The following is a 21,193-nucleotide window of genomic DNA, read 5'->3' on the forward strand; positions in this document are numbered from 1 at the left end:
TTATATGGTCAATTTTGGAGAAAGTACCATGAGGAGCAGAGAAGAAGGTATATCCTTTTGCTTTAGGATAGAATGTTCTATAAATATCCGTTAAGTCCATTTGGCTCATGACTTCTCTTAGTCTGTCGACATCACTGTTTAATTTCTGTTTCCATGATCTGTCCATTGATGAGAGTGGGGTGTTGAAATCTCCCACTATTATTGTGTGAGGTGCAATGTGTGTTTTGAGCTTTAGTAAGGTTTCTTTTACGTATGTAGGTGCCCTTGTATTTGGGGCATAGATATTTAGGATTGAGAGTTCATCTTGGTTGATTTTTCCTTTGATGAATATTAAGTGTCCTTCCTTATCTTTTTTGATGACTTTTAATTGAAAATTGATTTTATTTGATATTAGAATGGCTACTCCAGCTTGCTTCTTCTGACCATTTGCTTGGAAAGTTGTTTTCCAGCCTTTCACTCTGAGGTAGTGTCTGTCTTTGTCTCTGAGGTGTGTTTCCTGTAGGCAGCAGAATGCAGGGTCCTCGTTGCGTATCCAGTTTGTTAATCTATGTCTTTTTATTGGGGAGTTGAGGCCATTGATATTGAGAGATATTAAGGAATAGTGATTATTGCTTCCCGTTATATTCATATTTGGATGTGAGGTTATGTTTGTGTGCTTTCATTCTCTTTGTTTTGTTGCCAAGACGATTAGTTTCTTGCTTCTTCTAGGGTATAGCTTGCCTCCTTATGTTGGGCTTTACCATTTATTATCCTTTGTAGTGCTGGATTTGTAGAAAGATATTGTGTAAATTTGTTTTTGTCATGGAATATCTTGGTTTCTTCATCAATGTTAATTGAGAGTTTTGCTGGATACAGTGACCTGGGCTGGCATTTGTGTTCTCTTAGGGTCTGTATAACATCAGTCCAGGATCTTCTGGCCTACATAGTTTCTGGCGAGAAGTCTGGTATGATTCTGATAGGTCTCCCTTTATATGTTACTTGACCTTTTTCCCTTACTGCTTTTAATATTCTTTCTTTATTTTGTGCGTTTGGTGTTTTGACAATTATGTGACGGGAGGTGTTTCTTTTCTGGTCCAATCTATTTGGAGTTCTGTAGGCTTCTTGTATGTCTATGGGTATCTCTTTTTTTTAGGTTAGGGAAGTTTTCTTCTATGATTTTGTTGAAGATATTTACTGGTCCTTTGAGCTGGGAGTCTTCACTCTCTTCTATACCTATTATCCTTAGGTTTGATCTTATCATTGAGTCCTGGATTTCCTGTATGTTTTGGACCAGTAGCTTTTTCTGCTTTACATTATCTTTGACAGTTGAGTCAATGATTTCTATGGAATCTTCTGCTCCTGAGATTCTCTCTTCCATCTCTTGTATTCTATTGGTGAAGCTTGTATCTACAGCTCCTTGTCTCTTCTTTTGGTTTTCTATATCCAGGGTTGTTTCCATGTGTTCTTTCTTGATTGCTTCTATTTCCATTTTTAATTCCTTCAACTGTTTGATTGTGTTTTCCTGGAATTCTTTCAGGGATTTTTGCGATTCCTCTCTGTAGGCTTCTACTTGTTTATTAATGTTTTCCTGTGTTTCCCTAAGTGTGTTCATGTCTTTCTTGAAGTCCTCCAGCATCATGATCAAATATGATTTTGAAACTAGATCTTGCTTTTCTGGTGTGTTTGGATATTCCATGTTTGTTTTGGTGGGAGAATTGGGCTCCGATGATGGCATGTAGTCTTGGTTTCTGTTGCTTGGGTTCCTGCGCTTGCCTCTCGCCATCAGATTATCTCTACTGTTACTTTGTTCTGCTATTTCTGACAGTGGCTAGACTGTCCTATAAGCCTGTGTGTCAGGAGTGCTGTAGACCTGTTTTCCTCTCTTTCAGTCAGTTATGGGGACAGAGTGTTCTGCTTTCGGGCGTGTAGTTTTTCCTCTCTACAGGTCTTCAGCTGTTCCTGTGGGCCTGTGTCTTGAGTTCACCAGGCAGCTTTCTTGCAGCAGAAAATTTCGTCTTACCTGTGGTCCCGAGGCTCAGGTTCGCTCGTGGGGTGCTGCCCAGGGGATCTCTGCAGCGGCAGCAACCAGGAAGACCTGTGCCGCCCCTTCTGGGAGCTTCAGTGCACCAGGGTTCCAGATGGTCTTTGGCCTTCTCCTCTGGCATCCGAGATGTTTGTGCAGGGAGCAGTCTCTTCTGGTTTCCCAGGCCCGTCTGCCTCTCTGAAGGTTTAGCTCTCCCTCCCACGGGATTTGGGTGCAGAGAACTGTTATCCGGTCTGTTTCCTTCAGGGTCCGGAGGTGTCTCTGGCAGTGGTCCTGCCGCCTCTGGGCCCTCCCCCACGGGAGCCCAGAGGCCTTATACAGTTTCCTCTTGGGCCAGGGATGTGGGCAGGGGTGAGCAGTGTTGGTGGTCTCTTCCGCTCTGCAGCCTCAGGAGTGCCCACCTGACCAGGTGGTTGGGTCTCTCTCTCACCGGGTCTGGGAGCAGAGAGCTGCTGCGGGCCGGGATCCGAGGGTGTGGGACTTCCGGTAAACACAGAACGTGCCCGGTCCTAGAGAAATTCTGCTTCCGTGTGTCCCAAGCTCACCAGGCAGCTTTCTTGCAGCAGAAAAGTTGGTCTTACCTGTGGTCCCGAGGCTCTAGTTCTCTCGTGGGGTGCTGCCCAGGGGCTCTTGCAGCGGCAACCGAAGGTTTTTTTTTTTTTTTTTTTTTTTTTTTTTTTTTTTTTTTAAAGAAGATAGTATCTTGTATTGTAATAAATATGGTATCATTTACTTGATGTGTACTTAACAATTTAAGTAAAAAATGCAAATTCTATGGCTTTTAAGAGAGGACATTTTCAGCTTTGGTTAAAACAAAACCACAAAGGAATAGTAATAATTCAGTCTCACAATTAACATAGTAACTGCAAGCTCAGGAAGGGTTGGCATGCAGGTAATTTGAAATGTTTATCTGATACTTCAGATCAGGAAAGTATGAATACAAAGTTCCAATAGTTCAATGAAATATTTATTTCATACCAAAGAAAGGCCACTGACTTTACTAGCTTGGTTATACAATCCTGTAATAGTTAATGGAGCATTTTTGTATATTTAATTGTGCTATACTGAAAATACAAAATTTTGGAAAATTCTTTAACAGTGTTGCTGTTTTCTGTGAACATTGCCATGTTTACAATCCATGCCTCTTCTACTTTACCCCTCATAGATTTTCATCCATTCCCTTAAGGTCTATGAACCACATCTAAGATATGATGTATAAAAATCTTTCAATATTGAAATATGATTAGGTAAAGTAGGATATAAAATAAATTTTAAATAAGCATTTGATAAAGTAACACGTTTCAATTATGTGAAATATTTTAATATTGGTAAATTATTTAGTTAAAATAATATTTAATTTAAAAGAATGCTTTTCTAAACTACATCTATTTGATATGTCTGTAGAATATGCTTTTCCTATGCCAGCTCCATGCTAGGTCCTCACTTCAGGGGGGTTCTGTGTGTTTATCTGATATTTAAATGTTTAACTTGATTTCAAAGGATGGTTATCTTTTTTTTTTTCTCTCCATTTTCTTATCATTTAAAGTCTGGTATGATACAATCGGCTGTATTCTTTGCAGGAATACTGCCAACTGAATAAATGCAGCTCCCTGAGTGTTGTTGCAGGCCAGGCCTAACTATTGTTTATCACACATTTCTGTGGTAAAGTATCACTGAGATGGCAAGGAGTCACAGGAGAAAGCTTACCTGAGCTGGGCCAGAGATATGTTTAATTCAGCATACTTAAGTCCCTGTATGGCGTAGATACACATGCTAGAGACACACATGCAGACAGGCACTTGCGTACACACAAACACGCAGGGTGGTGGCGGGGGCGGGGGCTAGTTAAAGTAGATAATCCATATTCTTATCAGATATAGAAACTCTTTCAATTGTTTCAAATTGTTTAATATCTGTCAACAGAAATCTTGTTGATTGTCTTCCTAAAATCAAAGAAAAAAGTAAAACATTTGATATGATCATTCAGTCTCACAAATTTAATATCCTTTACAGATAAGGTCCAACATCTTGATTCCTCATTTTATACATTGTGTATATAGCTTTTCACAAATTTTGATTACAAATATATTTCAAAAAATCTACTGCTAGTCTTTTAAATTTCTCCATCTTTTATCAATTCAATTTTTACCTTTTACCACTAGTTTCACTCGCTTAACATATTCTGATCATTTTCTAATTGTAATAAGCAGTAGCAACCTTGTAATTCCTTCCTAAAACACCCAAAGAAAATTGTTTTGATTTTAAGGAATGTGAGCTTAAACCTCATGTATGTCAACTATGTTCAGAAAGGTTCATTGAAAGTCTTGAGTTTAAAATTTTTACATTAAAATGATTGCCTTCCCCAGGATATTAAATACATATTCAAGTAATAGATAGCATTTTAACTAGTCTTTAAGAATGTATAAAATTCTAGAACCCTTTGTGCTTTTGGTATTTTCATAACAAAAAGGAAATATTTAGGAAGCATCTTCAGAAAAAAATAGGAAGCAGAATATTAAGAATATTAACAAAATTATTACAGAAAAAACAAGGACTAGAACAAGTGAAAGAAGCAAAACAGAGGAGACAATGTGAAAGGGATATTAAATACATAACGGACTCTATCAGAATGCACTCAAACATGGTGTGGTGTTGGACAATTTTAATTGCAGCAGTCAAGAGACACAGACAAGTGGATCTCTGTGAGTTCATGGCCACCCTGGACTACATAATTAGTTTTACGCCAGCCAGGGCTACTCTCCTCAAGTTCAATAAATGTAAGGTCTCTGGACAGATACTCTTAATTTACGGTATACTAATTATTAACATGAGATTGTCATAAGTATGTAAAGATTCTGGTTTTAACACACATGTAAGTAAAATTTTTCTCTAACACTTCTAATGAAAAGAATGAGTTACTGTCTTGGGACATAGCTTATAATGCAAATTTGGTTCCTGGATTACTATATTGCTAAGTATGATTTTCTGCATTGCCCTGATCCCAGTGCTATGCTAGAATAGAAGAGAAGAAAGAGAATGCATTTAGCAGCCAGACATGCTGATAGTCAACTCATGCATCTGTTGTGTGTTGTGCTACAATTTGTGATGATGGGCCTTTCAGAAGACAGACTCATCAAACTCTGAATTACAAAATAACAGTTATGATGACAACCACTTTAAATAAAAATAAAACCATTATTGTGTAATCCTATGTACTGTATTTTATCATTATACCTTATATTTAGTAGTAGTAGTCATAGTAGTGTTTGATTATTTATTTATTTATTTATTTATTTATTTATTTATTTTTAACAAACTTTACTAGCGCAGTGTACCTCCTGTGAAGCCCATTGGCCTTGCTGCCCAAGAAGTTCCTGGGTGGCCCTTCCAGGGGCCACTTTCCCTTTACTCCTACAATTCGGATGATCTCCACTGTGTAGCTCTAAACTTTTCTTTCTCTCCAGTGTCATGGTTATCATTTTCCTCCTCCTTCTGCATCTTAGCCAGCAGAATTCTAAGGGTCAGGCCCATCTCCTTTTGCTCAGTCATTGGCTGTTTTTCAATTCGTTATTGCCAACCAAATCTAGCTGGGGCAGACTTCCATTAGCCTGTTTGTAGGACACTGCAAACATGGTTTTTTGTTTGTTTGTTTTGATAACACAATTAGCAGAAGAATACCAGGTGCTAAAAGATTAATTTAATAAAAGAACTCTTATTAAAGTAGATTTTGAAAAATATACCTTATATTTATGTTCAAATAAAAATTGGAACTTTTCATTTATCTGTTGCATATTCACACTACTACCCTAATCATGCTGTATGTAGTAGTCAAATTAGTCAAGTTATTTTAAGAAACAATCTAGACTGTGTGTGTGTGTGTGTGTGTGTGTGTGTGTGTGTGTGTGGCAACTACAGTACTTTTTGTAAAACTTTCTCTAGGCATGAAAAATAAGACGAGAATTAATAAATGAGGCTGGGGTTTCAGAAAATTATCTGCATAGTCTTTTATTTGCTAAATTTAATTTCAAAATTCAAGTGGCAGTTTCATTTGGATGTACAAATAAAAATATATATTCATTGGTCCTTGGGAATAATATTCTGTAACTGTTAAGGCTCTTTGATGTGTGGTTCTGCTTCTGGTCCAGATGATCTGTCTTTTGGAGATAATAGGGTATTAATATCACCTACTATTAGTGAGTCAATATTAATCTGTGTCTTTAAAACTAGTGGTACATTTTTAATAAAATTCGATACAAAAAAGTTTGTGTATATGTTTAGCATAACAATGCCTTCTTAGTTTCAAATACTCTGAAATGGAATGAAGTGTGTCTTATTATTTCTTCTAATAAGTCTTAGAAGTCTCTTTAGTCCAATATTAAGATAGTGACAGCTGGTTACTTTCTGCAGAGTACTTTTTCCCATTTTTTAAAATGCTAGGTTAATATCTATTTTTAAAGCTAAGATGTGTTTTTCGTGTGTTTTTTTTTTCTTTATAGGTAACAGATAGTCAGATTTTGTTTCTTGATTTGTTTAGTTAGCCTGTATTGTTTGACTGGAGAATTAAGGCTGTTAATAGTTAAAGTTATTATTGGTGTTATTTGTAGGAATAGCATTATTAATTTTTAGGGTCGTTATGTTCTTGGTGGTACCTTGTGTTTTCATAATTATGCATTCGTGTTTGTTCCAAAAATGTAGACTTTTTGATATTTTTAAAAGTTGTAGATTATTAATAAGTATCTGTAACAAGACTAATTAATCTAACAAAATAAAGGAAATGAAAGCCAGTTACTACTTAAAATGTATTTACTAATTCTGTTATCTAAATTAAATTACTACTTTTTGACAACATACCTTGGTTTATTTGCTTCTCCATAATTCTACTGGGACACTTGTTGCATCTGAAAAAAAAAATAGTCAGATGTTAGTTATCACCCTTAAGTCAGTTAACACGTTGTAGCTCAGCAGATGAAAGTGTGCTTCACAAACACACTGTGTCTTTGGTTCTCACCAAACACGTTGTTTTCAATGACGAGAAAATTATACACAATCTACAGAACCTAAAAGACATGTCTCCTCATGATAATTATTATCACAAAGTAATAAAATCAAATAGGGACTAATTAAAAGTATACAATGGCGCCTAGTCTATGGGACACATCATTTCAGAATTAAGCTGGAATGTGAAGCCTGAAACTAAGATTGAGTAAAACATGGGCACAGCCAGGCTAAACGTCGCCAAGAGACTAAGGCAAAGCGTGTCAAAGATACCTAGAGCTTGTGCGGGTATAACCATTTTGATTTATGTTTATTCATTTATGCATCTATGTGCCTATGTGTTTGATTAGGGTGTGTCTGTGTGGGTGTGCATGTATACATGCCATGAAGCATTCATGTAGGTCTTGGTCAGTTGACTATTTGTGGGACAACTTGTTCTCTTCTTTCACATATGGGCTTTGAAAATTGAGACAAGGTCATCAGGCTTTGCAGCAAAGGCTTCTACTCACAGAGTAGCCTTGTATATTCAGGAACAACCATTTCTGATGAGTAATTTACAGGAAGGTTTTAAGTAAATTTAAAATGTATAAATTCACTTCCATGTATTCTATAGTTCATGGTGATGTCTCAAAAATAAGAACACAAGGACCTTTTGAAATGTATTGGTGTGGGCGTGTGTGTGTTTGTGTGCACGCGTGCCTGCGTGTGTGTTTGTGTGAGTGCTTGTGTTCCTGTGTGTGTATGACCCAAATGGATGGGAAGGCATTGGCTGCACTCACCAGTGCATTTACTTCTTTGGAGTAGAGATTACTTCAGGTATATTTCTCTCTCTTATCCACTTTATATTTTTGAAACAAGGTTTCATTCTGAACTGAGAGCTTATAGTTCATTCAAGACTAGCTTGACTGAAAGCTCCCATATTCCCTGCCCCTTCCCACTCCCCGTTTCTGTAGTTAGTCACCATGTCAAACTTTTGAGTAGGTGCTGGAATCCGAACTCATGTCCTTGCACTGGCATGAAAACACACTTTACCAACAGAGCTCTCTCCAATTCATTTATTTTTGTTTTTCAGCAGCAGTCATTGTGGCCTTAACTCAGCAGCTATAAGCAGCAAGCCTAAGAGTCCACCAAGTCAAAAATAAGAACTACACCACAACTGTGAAACTGAAAGGATAACCAACCATTTTCAGGCAGTCTTCCAAGCCACTTGTTGATGGTTGAGAGTTTAAGGAAGATGCCGTCTGGTTTTCTCTCAGAATAAGACTTTTTCCGGGTCCTGGGATGCTATCAAAACAGCCAGCAGAAGAGCACTCGGTCAGAGGCCTCATGCTTTTTGCATTCACTGCAGAGCTGCTCTGCTGTGTTTCCGTGTGCAGCTTTGACTTGTTCTTCTCTGAATTTTCATTATTCCTAAGGAGAGTGTAAACAGTAAAGTCTGAAGCTGCTACTTTTGCTGAAGATTTATTCATTTGCTTACATTTTTAACAATACTGCCACGAGATTAAATGAAATTTCTATGGAAATGACAGTTAACAGTATATTTGAGTATATTAACTGTGTGTCTGTGTGTGTGAGTGAGTGTATATGTGATACATATATATGGGTAGGAGTGGGCTGTACTTGTGGATATAAAACTTTTCTAAAGGCAGTTCATTCAATTCAAAATATACTGCAAATACAAAACTAGAAAGGGAGTAGGCATAGTTGTCCATGATGTGCACCTTGACAGATAAGACTCTGCATATCTAGACTGACTATACTTATTTTCTTCATGATGTTATTGGAATATTTAATACAACATACAGAGAGTAACATAAGATACTGGATGTCCACTATCTTGTTTAAAAGGATTTCTTTTGTGAAAATTTGTTATGGCATCAATGTTCTTCTTAAATATATATGTTCTATAAACTATAATGAAAGAGCAACATGTGGATTTTATTATAGTAGAACTCTGTCCCCTGGACAAGATAGAGCTTTTGCCTTCTTAAACTCTTAGCAATTGTAATTTTCTATACCAGAACTGTCAAAACACTAGGTCTTTTTATCCTTACATGGAATTAAGGCCTCATGAGTCTTTACTTCCCCATGTGGACATTATAGAAAGTTAATTGTTGCAAAAGAGAATGAATCTTCCTTTGGGGTTGCTGTAGTTCTATGTAAGTTCATCTTTCTGTAAGAAAGTATTCACCTAAGCTCTTATAATTTACCCTGGTTCAACTCACTGGCTCACAAAGCTACCCTGAGTAAAATAGACACAGTAAAATCATTACTAAGGCAGCAAGGGTGGGACTTGCCAATCTATTTTCGTAATGAATAAATTTTAACTATTTTGTGCTCTAGGCTTTCTTTTGCCCCAATGTTAATCTTTCCCTATTCCACAATATGCCTTTATGAAGAGTATAGAGACTAAGAATATTTTGTGTCCAGACTCCCTCTGGTGGTAAAAAGGTCACAGCAAAGAAACAGTCATTTACCAACTACCAGATTGTGCCTAGGGAAGTAGGGGTGGTGGCACTTATACCCTTGGTTTTAAGCTACATTATGTTAAAGACGATTTTACATTCAATATTTATATTTATGAGAATTCTTACAATAAGGGTTGTGTCAATAACACTGTATTAATCACAGAGTTTTAAAAATACTCAAATGAAAATATATTCAATTGACTAAGTATATGAAAATAGTAGAAAAAAGGAGCAGGTGGGGAGAAGAACTCTGTGAGAGGGAAATGGGAGAGGAAACAGAATTTGAGATGTATATAAATAAAGTAATTAATTAAAAAAGTCAAAAAAGATCAAAAATAAAAACAAAACATTGTCTATTAGTAAAAGGAGAAAAGTTTAGAGTGAACATCTAAACTTCAGTCAATATAATATTATTTCCAGAAATAATGTCTCTGAATTAACATTAACAATTAACCCTCACAAAGAGTATTTTGCTAACACTTGGGATTTAGAGAAAAATAATTTAATTTACTGTGCTTTCTACATATATGTTTTTACTTACTTGTTTAAGTAATATTGAAATGATTTTCTAATGTTTAATTCTTCATAATAGAGGTATTTATAGCGTTCCAGTTCTAATACACGTAATGCTCTGCTAACTTTCAGTTTAGAGAGTGTAGATTTAAGGCTTCTAATTTTAGTTTCCATCGCATTTATTGTTGAAGTTGTATAGCTCTCCTTCAAGAATTCTGAATAAGGTTTACTTGTTGCTTGTGCCTGGAACATTTATATCAAAAGCAATCACACTCAGCTAATGCAGGGGTTTGATGACTAGTTTTAAGTTAGTGAGTTAGAAACAATTCAAATATAAAGTAAGAGAGGCTGGAATCTCAAGTATTCATCAATATCAGTTACATCGCATCAAATTGCAATTTTCTATATGTAAGCATGTTTGCCTTTAGAATATCATTTTTAGCTGGAACATGGGGAAGAATGGGAAATATTATTTGCAGTACTTAGCAGAAAACAAAAACTGTATGCTGGTTGGGAAACAGCCTAGCACTCACAGCTCCTCAAAAGGTTATGCAATGTTATCAAATAACTCAACAATCTCACAAATAAGTATTCTTCCAAGAAAAAGGGAAAATGAGAATGTATATATTCATGTGCATACCAGGATCAATTATATACTGTAATCAAAAGCAACTGTAAGTGAAAACAACATCTAATGGATCATTAAATAAAATGTATACATATATAAATGTAAGAGAACATTAGTAATAATAAGAAATCAAACAGTAAAACATACTACAATAGGACTAGACTTTGAAACATCATGTTAATTAAAAGAAGTCAATATGTAAAGAAGCTATTTGCTTGAAATGTCCAGAAATAGGTAAGTCTGTAAAGCAAATCTAGCTTGTATATCCATATAAGACTGAGTAGGAGAGGGTTATGTGATGGAGAAAAAGCAAAAATTTATTTAGAAAATAAAATATGGTTATAAAATTATGATTATAATAGAGAGCTATAAATATATTAAAACCATTGAATATTACAATTGAAATATTGCATATCATGGACAGTAATTATATATCAATATATTGATACAAAATGCCTTTATAGTCATTTTAGGTTCATGTACTGCTTGTCTTTAAAATCTGGTGAGATATCAAGTCACAAGACAATCAAAGAATAGAGTTTTAATAATTGTACTTTTCCTATTATATTAATTCTCTTACAGTAATTAAGCATATTTATTTACATGCTTAAAGTATAGAGAAGTTTGTATTTTTCTCAGTAAAATGAATTTTGAGCCCAAAATTGTTTAATTTTACCAAGCATCCTGGCATTGTAGCCGGAGTACTAATTCCAAGTTGGCAGGTTTCAAAATCTCCATGAGAACCACATTCTCCAATTTCATGTCTACGATCTGTCATCTTAAAGGATTTCCCAATTCTGTTAATATGTAATGAATAAATATGTTAATAACTTTAATAATTGTTAAAGTAAATCCATAACAATACATTTTATCACAAAAGTATGTCTCTAAGTTTTACACCTCTTATTTGATTGTAGCTAATTTTCCATCAATGAATTCTAATTAATAATCATAAAAATAACCTAAAATGAATTAGTATATTTTGTGTAACAGCTGAACATATTAATGTTTGAAGTAGTATGTACATATAAAACATTAAGTCCTTATCATCTGTCAACAGAGGTCAGTTCAAAGTATGAAAAGAAAAAATAAAATCATACACAAGTGATACACTAAGAAAATTCAAATATACATGTAATTATTGACTATGAAATTAATATCACTGTAGTTATATTAAAAGCAAACTGAGGAATGATGAAAACCATAGGAAGAGGAAGAAGTGCCTGAGCAGGTGGTACACTGTTGTATGAAGTGAACTTAATCAAGACCAGGTTCTGTTGACAGTAGTTATTTATCAAAAAATTAAAGTTTAACTATAAAAGTTATTTTAAATCATTTGTACTTTTGGTAAACTATTTAGCTGACCTAGAAAATGGAGTATTTGAAGATTCCCAATGTTCAATATTTACAACCTATACTCTTGGGGAAATAGGATTAAATAAAATGTATGAAATCCTCAAAGTATAAAACTAATTAAATGTACATAAGGAAAATACGATTGAACACTACATGTTTACACACACACACACACACAGACACACACACACACACACAAATTATAGAACAACAGACCTTTAATTTGGAAGAACAATGGAAGAGAAGTTGGTACATGAGAGGGGTGTGGATGGAGGGAAGAAGAAATGATAATTATATGTGGATTTCAAAAAGTAATTTTGAACACAAAAACAAAATATAAAAGTGATGAGATTTATAAATATTAACATAATAATTCAAGGTAAAACAAAGTTAGGCATGTTATTAGGAAAGATATTTATCTGCACAAAATTTTTGTTTGTTAGATGTGCAGAAGAATAAATTTTTGAGTGCTCAAGGGATTCTGGAACTAATTGTCACCAGGTGACAATGCATGCCTACAGCAGCCTCTGAATCATTCCACACCTAATCAACGACATTACTTTGTTCAAGGTAACTAGTGTTTTTCTTAAAATATCAATAAACTGATACATCCAAATATTTAATAACATGTGTACTTTTGGCATGTGGAAGATGCCAACAGCAACATGTTTATCTCCCTCATATGTATCCCATACATTATAAAGGAAAGATGCAGAAGAGCAACAAACTTGATCTAGATAATTATGACATTGTTAGATATGACAGAATATATGTGTGAAAATCTTTCTATCCTGAAGGCAATGAAACTCAAAATGAATCGAAGAGTGGAAATTCATACAAGAAATAAACATTGGTAGCACATGAAGTAGAACACAGTTGATGCTACATACCAAAGGCAGTGTAGTGTTTGCTGTCAAAATCCCTGAAGAATACACAGAATATTTCAATATTTTTCTATTAAAAACGTTTGGTCACATTGTTGAAATATATTATGTATTTTTGTTTCTGTTTTCTTTTTTTAAATTTAATTATTTTATATATGTGAGTAGACTGTGACTGTCTTCAGACACACCAGAAGAGGGCATTGGGGTCCAGTACAGACGGTTGTGAGCCACCATGTGGTTGCTGGGATTTGAACTCAGGACCTCTGGAAGAGTTGTCAATGCTCTTAACCACTGAACCATCTTTCCAGCCCCTATTATATATTTTTAATATATACACATATGTAATATGTATATGTGCAGCACTTGGAAGGCTGAAACTGAAGGATGACAATTTGAAGCCAGGCTGGCCTTATATTCAAAACATTGTCTCAAAAATAAGTTTGTTATGAGTTTTTGGAGTACGCTTTTAGAAAAACTTTTATTTAAATGTTAAAACAAAATGTAAAGTAAATTTCTATTTAGACATGTCTAAGATTATAGTTAAATTATTGAATTTGTCTGACAGAGTAGGAACTTACCCAACTAGTTCTTTATCTACTTCATGATCTTGTTTTTGCTGAGTCTCCAAACTAAGTTGAATAGATTGTTTTAAGTCACTGAGTCCTTCGCTTAGGTCTCTCACATCATCTTCAGACTATTAGAAAACATAGGATATAATTTTGAAATTCTACAGGCTCACTTATCTTCATTCAAATATCATTCAAATATCAAATATCATACTCAAGAGTTTGTGAGGCATGTGCTTAGAGGGGCATAATAAATATCATAAATTTGATGAAGCAAGGAAAGAAGACAAAAACCAATTACTTTTCTTCGAACATCTCAAATTGACACATATGTGCATTGCCTATTTTGTTAAGTCGCTAACAGTTATTTGAATAAACTGCAAGATTTTGGTAATAATCATTAATAAAAAATAAAGGAAAGAGTATTTCCCATGATGTTTACCATCAGTGAACAAATGTCTCACAAGGAAGCCACAGGTATTTATTAAGTCCTAGACTGAGTATAAGAAAAAATGTTTCTCTAGTAATCTGGAAATACTGGAAATACAAAGCATTAAGTAAGCTTAACTTGGCCTCCAACCTCCATAAATATTTCAGATGAAAGGACTAATATTCCCCCAAACCCGTCTACGTGAACTATCACTATTTATAAAAACAAATATGACACTTTATATATATGGATATAAATATATGTGTGTATGTATACATACATATATATGTATATGCATACATATATACATAGACATACAAATATTCTTTGATTTTCTGAGTTAGAATTAAGGAGGATATTTTACATTTAAACTCAACAACAGAAGAATCATGTCCAAAACTTTTTTGTTTATGGTGGTCCTACTTTTAAGATTCTACAGCATTTACACTTTGATACTTTATTTTTTGAGAGAAATGAGAAAGCAGGCTAACACAATGATTTGAAAATCATCTCATTAGTACCTGATAATTCGTATATTTAATCATTCACCTTGTTTTCTACTCTTAAGTTGGTTGACTGCTATACTGCGTAAGTAACCTAGAGTTTGCTCTTTGAAACTAAGCAATAAAATAAGGTTCAGTTATAATTTGACGCAGGTTTTCCCTATTTCTTGGTAACTGAAGATGAAAACATCATGAAAGCTATAAGCCAATATATAGAGAGATATACACTTTAATAATAATAATATAAATATGCATTTTAATTTCACTTAAAAGAAATTTTTTATGAAATTTACTGTGTCAAATATGATAAATCTATAAATAAATAATTCATTCTATGTCAATAATCCTTAAGTCTTACTCTGTTCACAATACAAATCATACAGAAATGATTTCTTACTATGAATTAAGTCTCACAGTTTAATGGGAAAGTTGTTTTTATGTGTACCCAGAGATAGGGAAATGTATGCTTTCACACACAGTTCCAGACAGTAGTACCCAAATGATACCTATGGTAGGTGCTGTTTGACACTATCTGTGTCATTGTGGCCTTAGCCATCAATCATTCAAGGAAGACATGATAAAAAGGTATAAATGAACTTCATTTTGAAAATTAAAATATTTTCTAGTACTACTATCTATAGTAATTCAAATCGTAATAATCACTGCAGCAATAACTTACTTAAATTGAAGTAAGTTAAACAACAAAGGAATTTTCTCTCTTCTTACGTTAATGAGATATTTTAAATATGTCCAGAAGTTACTATATTTTTGTCTTTGAGGATTGTTTAGTGCATGGTAAGTTTCTTTCAGATGCCCTTATGACTTAAACATTTACAGGAATTTAAATGTCAGTCACTCACTTATGATTCAGTGTAACAAACCTGGAAATTGGTAGAAACTCTTAAAAGTCCTCTAGTATACAGCAAAGGCACAATGGCACAATAGCTTTGCTATACACATCTCTAGCCATCTTCAGATGCTAAAATGTCATGTAACAAAATTAAAAATGTAACTGCTTGATCAGATTTACTCAATAAAGGTAATTTGTATCTTGTGAAAATGAAAGTTTGAGGGTTACTTTAAAAATTACAAAATTTCCGCTTCCTGGTTGCTGCCGCCCTGGAGAGCTCGTAGGCAGCACCCCACGAGCAAACTTGAGCCTCCGGACCACAGGTAAGACAAACTTTTCTGCTGCAAGAGACCTGCCTGGTGAACTCAGGACACACAGAGGCAAAATTCCTCTAGGACCGGGCACTTCCTATGTTTAACGGGAGTCCTAAACCCTCGGATCCCGGCCCGCAGCAGCTCTCTACTCCCAAACCCTGTAGGAGAGAGACCTCACCGCCTGGTCAGGTGGGCACTCCTGAGGCTGCAGAGAGGAAGAGACCACCAACACTGTCCACCCCTGCCCACATCCCTGGCCCAAGAGGAACCGTATACGACCTCTGGGTTCCCGTGGGGGAGGGCCCAGGAGCGGCAGGACCCCTGCACCTGAGTTACCGCCGGAACCTGAAGGGACAGACCAGATAAACAGTTCTCTGCAACCAAATCCCATGGGAGGGAGAGCTAAACCTACAGAGAGGCAGACACGCCTGGGAAACCAGAAGAGACTGCACTCTGCACACATCTCTGACGCCAGAGGAAAACACCAAATGCCATCTGGAACCCTGGTGCACTGAGGCTCCCGGAAACGGTGGTGCAGACCTTCCTGGTTGCTGCCGCCGCGGAGAGCTCGTAGGCAGCACCCCACGAGCAAACTTGAGCCTCGGGACCACAAGTAAGACCAACTTTTCTGCTGCAAGTGACCTGCCTGGTGAACACCAAACACAGGCCCACAGGAACAGCTGAAGACCTGTAGATAGGAAAAACTACACGCCCGAAAGCAGAACACTCTGTCCCCATAACTGGCTGAAAGAAAACAGGAAAACAGGTCTACAGCACTCCTAACACACAGGCTTATAGGACAGTATAGCCACTGTCAGAAATAGCAGAACAAAGTAACACTAGAGATAATCTGATGGCAAGAGGCAAGCACAGGAACCCAAGCAACAGAAACCAAGACTACATGGCGTCATCGGAACCCAATTCTCCCACCAAAGCAAACACGGAATATCCAAACACACCAGAAAAGCAAGATCTAGTTTCAAAATCATATTTGATCATGATGCTGGAGGACTTCAAGAAAGACGTGAAGAACTCCCTTAGAGAACAAGTAGAAGCCTACAGAGAGGAATCGCAAAAATCCCTGAAAGAATTCCAGGAAATCATGAATAAGCAAGTAGAAGCCCATAGAGAGGAGTCACAAAAATCGCTGAAAGAATTCCAGGAAAACACAATCAAACAGTTGAAGGAATTAAAAATGGAAATAGAAGCAATTAAGAAAGAACACATGGAAAGAACCCTGGATATAGAAAACCAAAAGAAGAGACAAGGAGCTGTAGATAGGAACTTCACCAACAGAATACAAGAGATGGAAGAGAGAATCTCAGGAGCAGAAGATTCCATAGAAATCATTGACTCAACTGTCAAAGATAATGTAAAGCGGAAAAAGCTAATGGTCCAAAACATACAGGAAATCCAGGACTCAATGAGAAGATCAAACCTAAGGATAATAGGTACAGAAGAGAGTGAAGACTCCCAGCTCAAAGGACCAGTAAATATCTTCAACATAATCATAGAAGAAAACTTCCATAACCTAAAAAAAGGGATACCCATAGGCATACAAGAAGCCTACAGAACTCCAAATAGATTGGACCAGAAAAGAAACACCTCCCGTCACATAATAGTCAAAACACCAAACGCACAAAATTAAGAAAGAATATTAAAAGCAGTAAGGGAAAAAGGTCAAGTAACATATAAAGGCAGACCTATCAGAATTACACCAGACTTTTTGCCAGAAACTATGAAAGCCAGAAGATCCTGGACAGATGTCATACAGACCCTAAGAGAACACAAATGCCAGCCCAGGTTAATGTATCCTCCAAAACTCTCAATTAACATAGATGGAGAAACCAAGATATTCCATGACAAAACCAAATGTACACAATATCTTTCTACAAATCCAGCACTACAAAGGATAATAAATGGTAAAGCCCAACATAAGGAGGCAAGCTATACCCTAGAAGAAGCAAGAAACTAATCGTCTTGGCAACAAAACAAAGAGAAGAAAAGCACACAAACAGAACCTCACATCCAAATATGAATATAACAGGAAGCAATAATCACTATTCCTTAATATCTCTCAACATCAATGGCCTCAACTCCCCAATAAAAAGACATAGATTAACAAACTGGATACGCAACGAGGACCCTGCATTCTGCTGCCTACAGGAAACACACCTCAGAGACAAAGACAGACACTACCTCAGAGTGAAAGGCTGGAAAACAACTTTCCAAGCAAATGGTCAGAAGAAGCAAGCTGGAGTAGCCATTCTAATATCAAATAAAATCAATTTTCAACTAAAATTCATCAAAAAAGATAAGGAAGGACACTTCATATTCATCGAAGGAAAAATCCACCAACATGAACTCTCAATCCTAAATATCTATGCCCCAAATACAAGGGCACCTATATACATAAAAGAAATCTTACTAAAGCTCAAAACACACATTGCATCTCACACAATAATAGTAGGAGACTTCAACACACCACTCTCATCAATGGACAGATCATGGAAACAGAAATTAAACAGAGACGTAGACAGACTAAGAGAAGTCATGAGCCAAATGGACTTAACGGATATTTATAGAACACTTACCCTAAAGCAAAAGGATATACCTTCTTCTCAGCTCCTCATGGTACTATCTCCAAAACTGACCATATAATTGGTCAAAAAACGGGCCTCAACAGGTACAGAAAGATAGAAATAATCCCATGCGTGCTATTGGACCACCATGGCCTAAAACTGGTCTTCAATAACAATAAGGGAAGAATGCCCACATATACGTGGAAATTGAACAATGCTCTACTCAATGATAACCTGGTCAAGGAAGAAATAAAGAAAGAAATTAAAGACTTCTTAGAATTTAATGAAAATGAAGGTACAACATACCCAAACTTATGGGACACAATGAAAGTTGTGCTAAGAGGAAAACTCATAGCACTGAGTGCCTGCAGAAAGAAACAGGAAAGAGCATATGTCAGCAGCTTGACAGCACACCTAAAATCTCTAGAACAAAAAGAAGCAAATACACCCACGAAGAGTAGAAGGCAGGAAATAGTCAAACCCAGAGCTGAAATCAATCAAGTAGAAACAAAAAGGAAAAAATCAACCGAACCAAAAGTTGGTTCTTTGAGAAAATCAACAAGATAGATAAACCGTTAGCCAGACTAATGAGAGGACGCAGAGAGTGTATCCAAATTAACAAAATCAGAAATGAAAAGGGAGACATAACTACAGATTCAGAAGAAATTCAAAAAATCATCAGATCTTACTGTAAAAGCCTATATTCAACAAAACTTGAAAATCTGCAGGAAATGGACAATTTCCTAGACAGATACAAGGTACCGAAGTTAAATCATTAACAGATAAACCAGTTAAACAACCCCATAACTCCTAAGGAAATAGAAGCAGTCATTAAAGGTCTCCCAACCAAAAAGAGCCCAGGTCCAGACGGGTTTAGTGCAGAATTCTATCAGACCTTCATAGAAGACCTTGTACCAAAATTATCCAAACTATTCCACAAAATTGAAACAGATGGAGCACTATCGAATTCCTTCTATGAAGCCACAATTACTCTTATACCTAAACCACACAAAGACCCACCAAAGAAAGAGAACTTCAGACCAATTTCCATTATGAATATCGACGCAAAAATACTCAATAAAATTCTGGCAAACCGAATCCAAGAGCACATCAAAACAATCATACACCATGATCAAGTAGGCTACATCCCAAGAATGCAGGGATGGTTTAATATACGGAAAAGCATCAACGTGACCCATTATATAAACAAACTGAAAGAACAAAACCACATGATCATTTCATTAGATGCTGAGAAAGCATTTGACAAAATTCAACACCCCTTCATGATAAAAGTCCTGGAAAGAATAGGAATCCAAGGCCCATACCTAAACATAGTAAAAGCCATATAGAGCAAACCAGTTGGTAACATTAAACTGAATGGAGAGAAACTTGAAGCAATCCCACTAAAATCAGAGACTAGACAAGGCTACCCACTCTCTCCCTACTTATTCAATATAGTTCTTGAAGTTCTACCCAGAGCAATCAGACAACAAAAGGAGGTCAAGGGGATACAGATCGGAAAAAGAAGAAGTCAAAATATCACTATTTGCAGATGACATGATAGTATATTTAAGTGATCCCAAAAGTTCCACCAGAGAACTACTAAAGCTCATAAACAACTTCAGCAAAGTGGCTTGGTATAAAATTAACTCAAATAAATCAGTAGCCTTCCTCTACACAAAAGAGAAACAAGCTGAGAAAGAAATTAGAGAAATGACACCCTTCATAATAGACCCAAATAATATAAAGTACCTCGGTGTGACTTTAACCAAGCAAGTAAAAGATTTGTACAATAAGAACGTTAAGACTCTGAAGAAAGAAATTGAAGAAGTCCTCAGAAGATGGAAAGATCTCCCATGCTCATGGATTGGCAGGATTAATATAGTAAAAATGGCCATTTTACCAAAAGGAATCTACAGATTCAATGCAATCCCCATCAAAATACCAATCCAATTCTTCAAAGAGTTAGACAGAACAATTTGCAAATTCATCTGGAATAACAAAAAACCCAGGATGGAGAAAACTATCCTCAAAAATAAAGGACTTCAGGGGGAATCACTATCCCTGAACTCAAGCAGTATTACAGAGCAATAGTGATAAAAACAGTATGGTATTGGTACAGAGACAGACAGATAGACCAATGGAACAGAATTGAAGACCCAGAATTGAACCCACACACCTATGGGCACTTGATTTTTGACAAAGGAGCTAAAACCATCCAATGGAAAAAAGAGCATTTTCAGCAAATGGTGCTGGTTCAACTGGAGGTCAACATGTAGAAGAATGCAGATCGATCCATGCTTATCACCCTGTACAAAGCTTAAGTCCAAGTGGATCAAGGACCTCCACATCAAACCAGACACACTCAAACTAATAGAAGAAAAACTAGGGAAGCATCTGGAACACATGGGCACTGGAAAAAATTTCCTGAACAAAACACCAATGGCTTATGCTCTAAGATCAAGAATTGACAAATGGGATCTCATAAAACTGCAAAGCTTCTGTAAGGCAAAGGACACTGTGGTTAGGACAAAACGGCAATCAACAGATTGGGAAAAGATCTTTACCAATCCTACAACAGATAGAGGCCTTATATCCAAAATATACAAAGAACTCAAGAAGTTAGACCGCAGGGAGACAAATAACCCTATTAAAAAATGGGGTTCAGAGCTAAACAGAATTCACAGCTGAGGAATGCCGAATGGCTGAGAAACACCTAAAGAAATGTTCAACATCTTTAGTCATAAGGGAAATGCAAATCAAAACAACCCTGAGATTTCACCTCACACCAGTGAGAATGGCTAAGATCAAAAACTCAGGTGACACCAGATGCTGGCGAGGATGTGGAGAAAGAGGAACACTCCTCCATTGTTGGTGGGATTGCAGACTGGTAAAACCATTCTGGAAATCAGTCTGGAGGTTCCTCAGAAAATTGGACTTTGAACTGCCTGAGCATCCAGCTATACCTCTCTTGGGCATATACCCAAAAGATGCCCCAACATATAAAAAAGACACGTGCTCCACTATGTTCATCGCAGCCTTATTTATAATAGCCAGAAGGTAGAAAGAACCCAAATGCCC

General features: G+C 36.1%; 1 protein-coding gene across 1 annotated transcript in view; it reads right to left on the reverse strand.

Moving 5' to 3' along the window:
• Window positions 1-3,730: 3,730 nt before the first annotated feature.
• Window positions 3,731-21,193, reverse strand: part of Potefam1l1 (POTE ankyrin domain family member 1 like 1) — a 185,901-nt gene continuing 168,438 nt past the window's right edge. Inside the window, 7 exon segments of the mRNA XM_087654945.1 lie at window positions 3,731-3,966; window positions 6,875-6,921; window positions 8,200-8,286; window positions 8,289-8,428; window positions 10,028-10,242; window positions 11,304-11,424; window positions 13,446-13,561. Of these exon segments, the coding sequence (XP_087511071.1) occupies window positions 6,881-6,921; window positions 8,200-8,286; window positions 8,289-8,428; window positions 10,028-10,242; window positions 11,304-11,424; window positions 13,446-13,561 (720 nt within the window). The 3' untranslated portion in view covers window positions 3,731-3,966; window positions 6,875-6,880.

The sequence above is a fragment of the Rattus norvegicus genome, chromosome 3 (assembly GCF_021556685.1).
Source record: "Rattus norvegicus strain SHRSP/BbbUtx chromosome 3, alternate assembly SHRSP_T2T, whole genome shotgun sequence".
NCBI classification, from domain to species: Eukaryota; Metazoa; Chordata; class Mammalia; order Rodentia; family Muridae; genus Rattus; species Rattus norvegicus.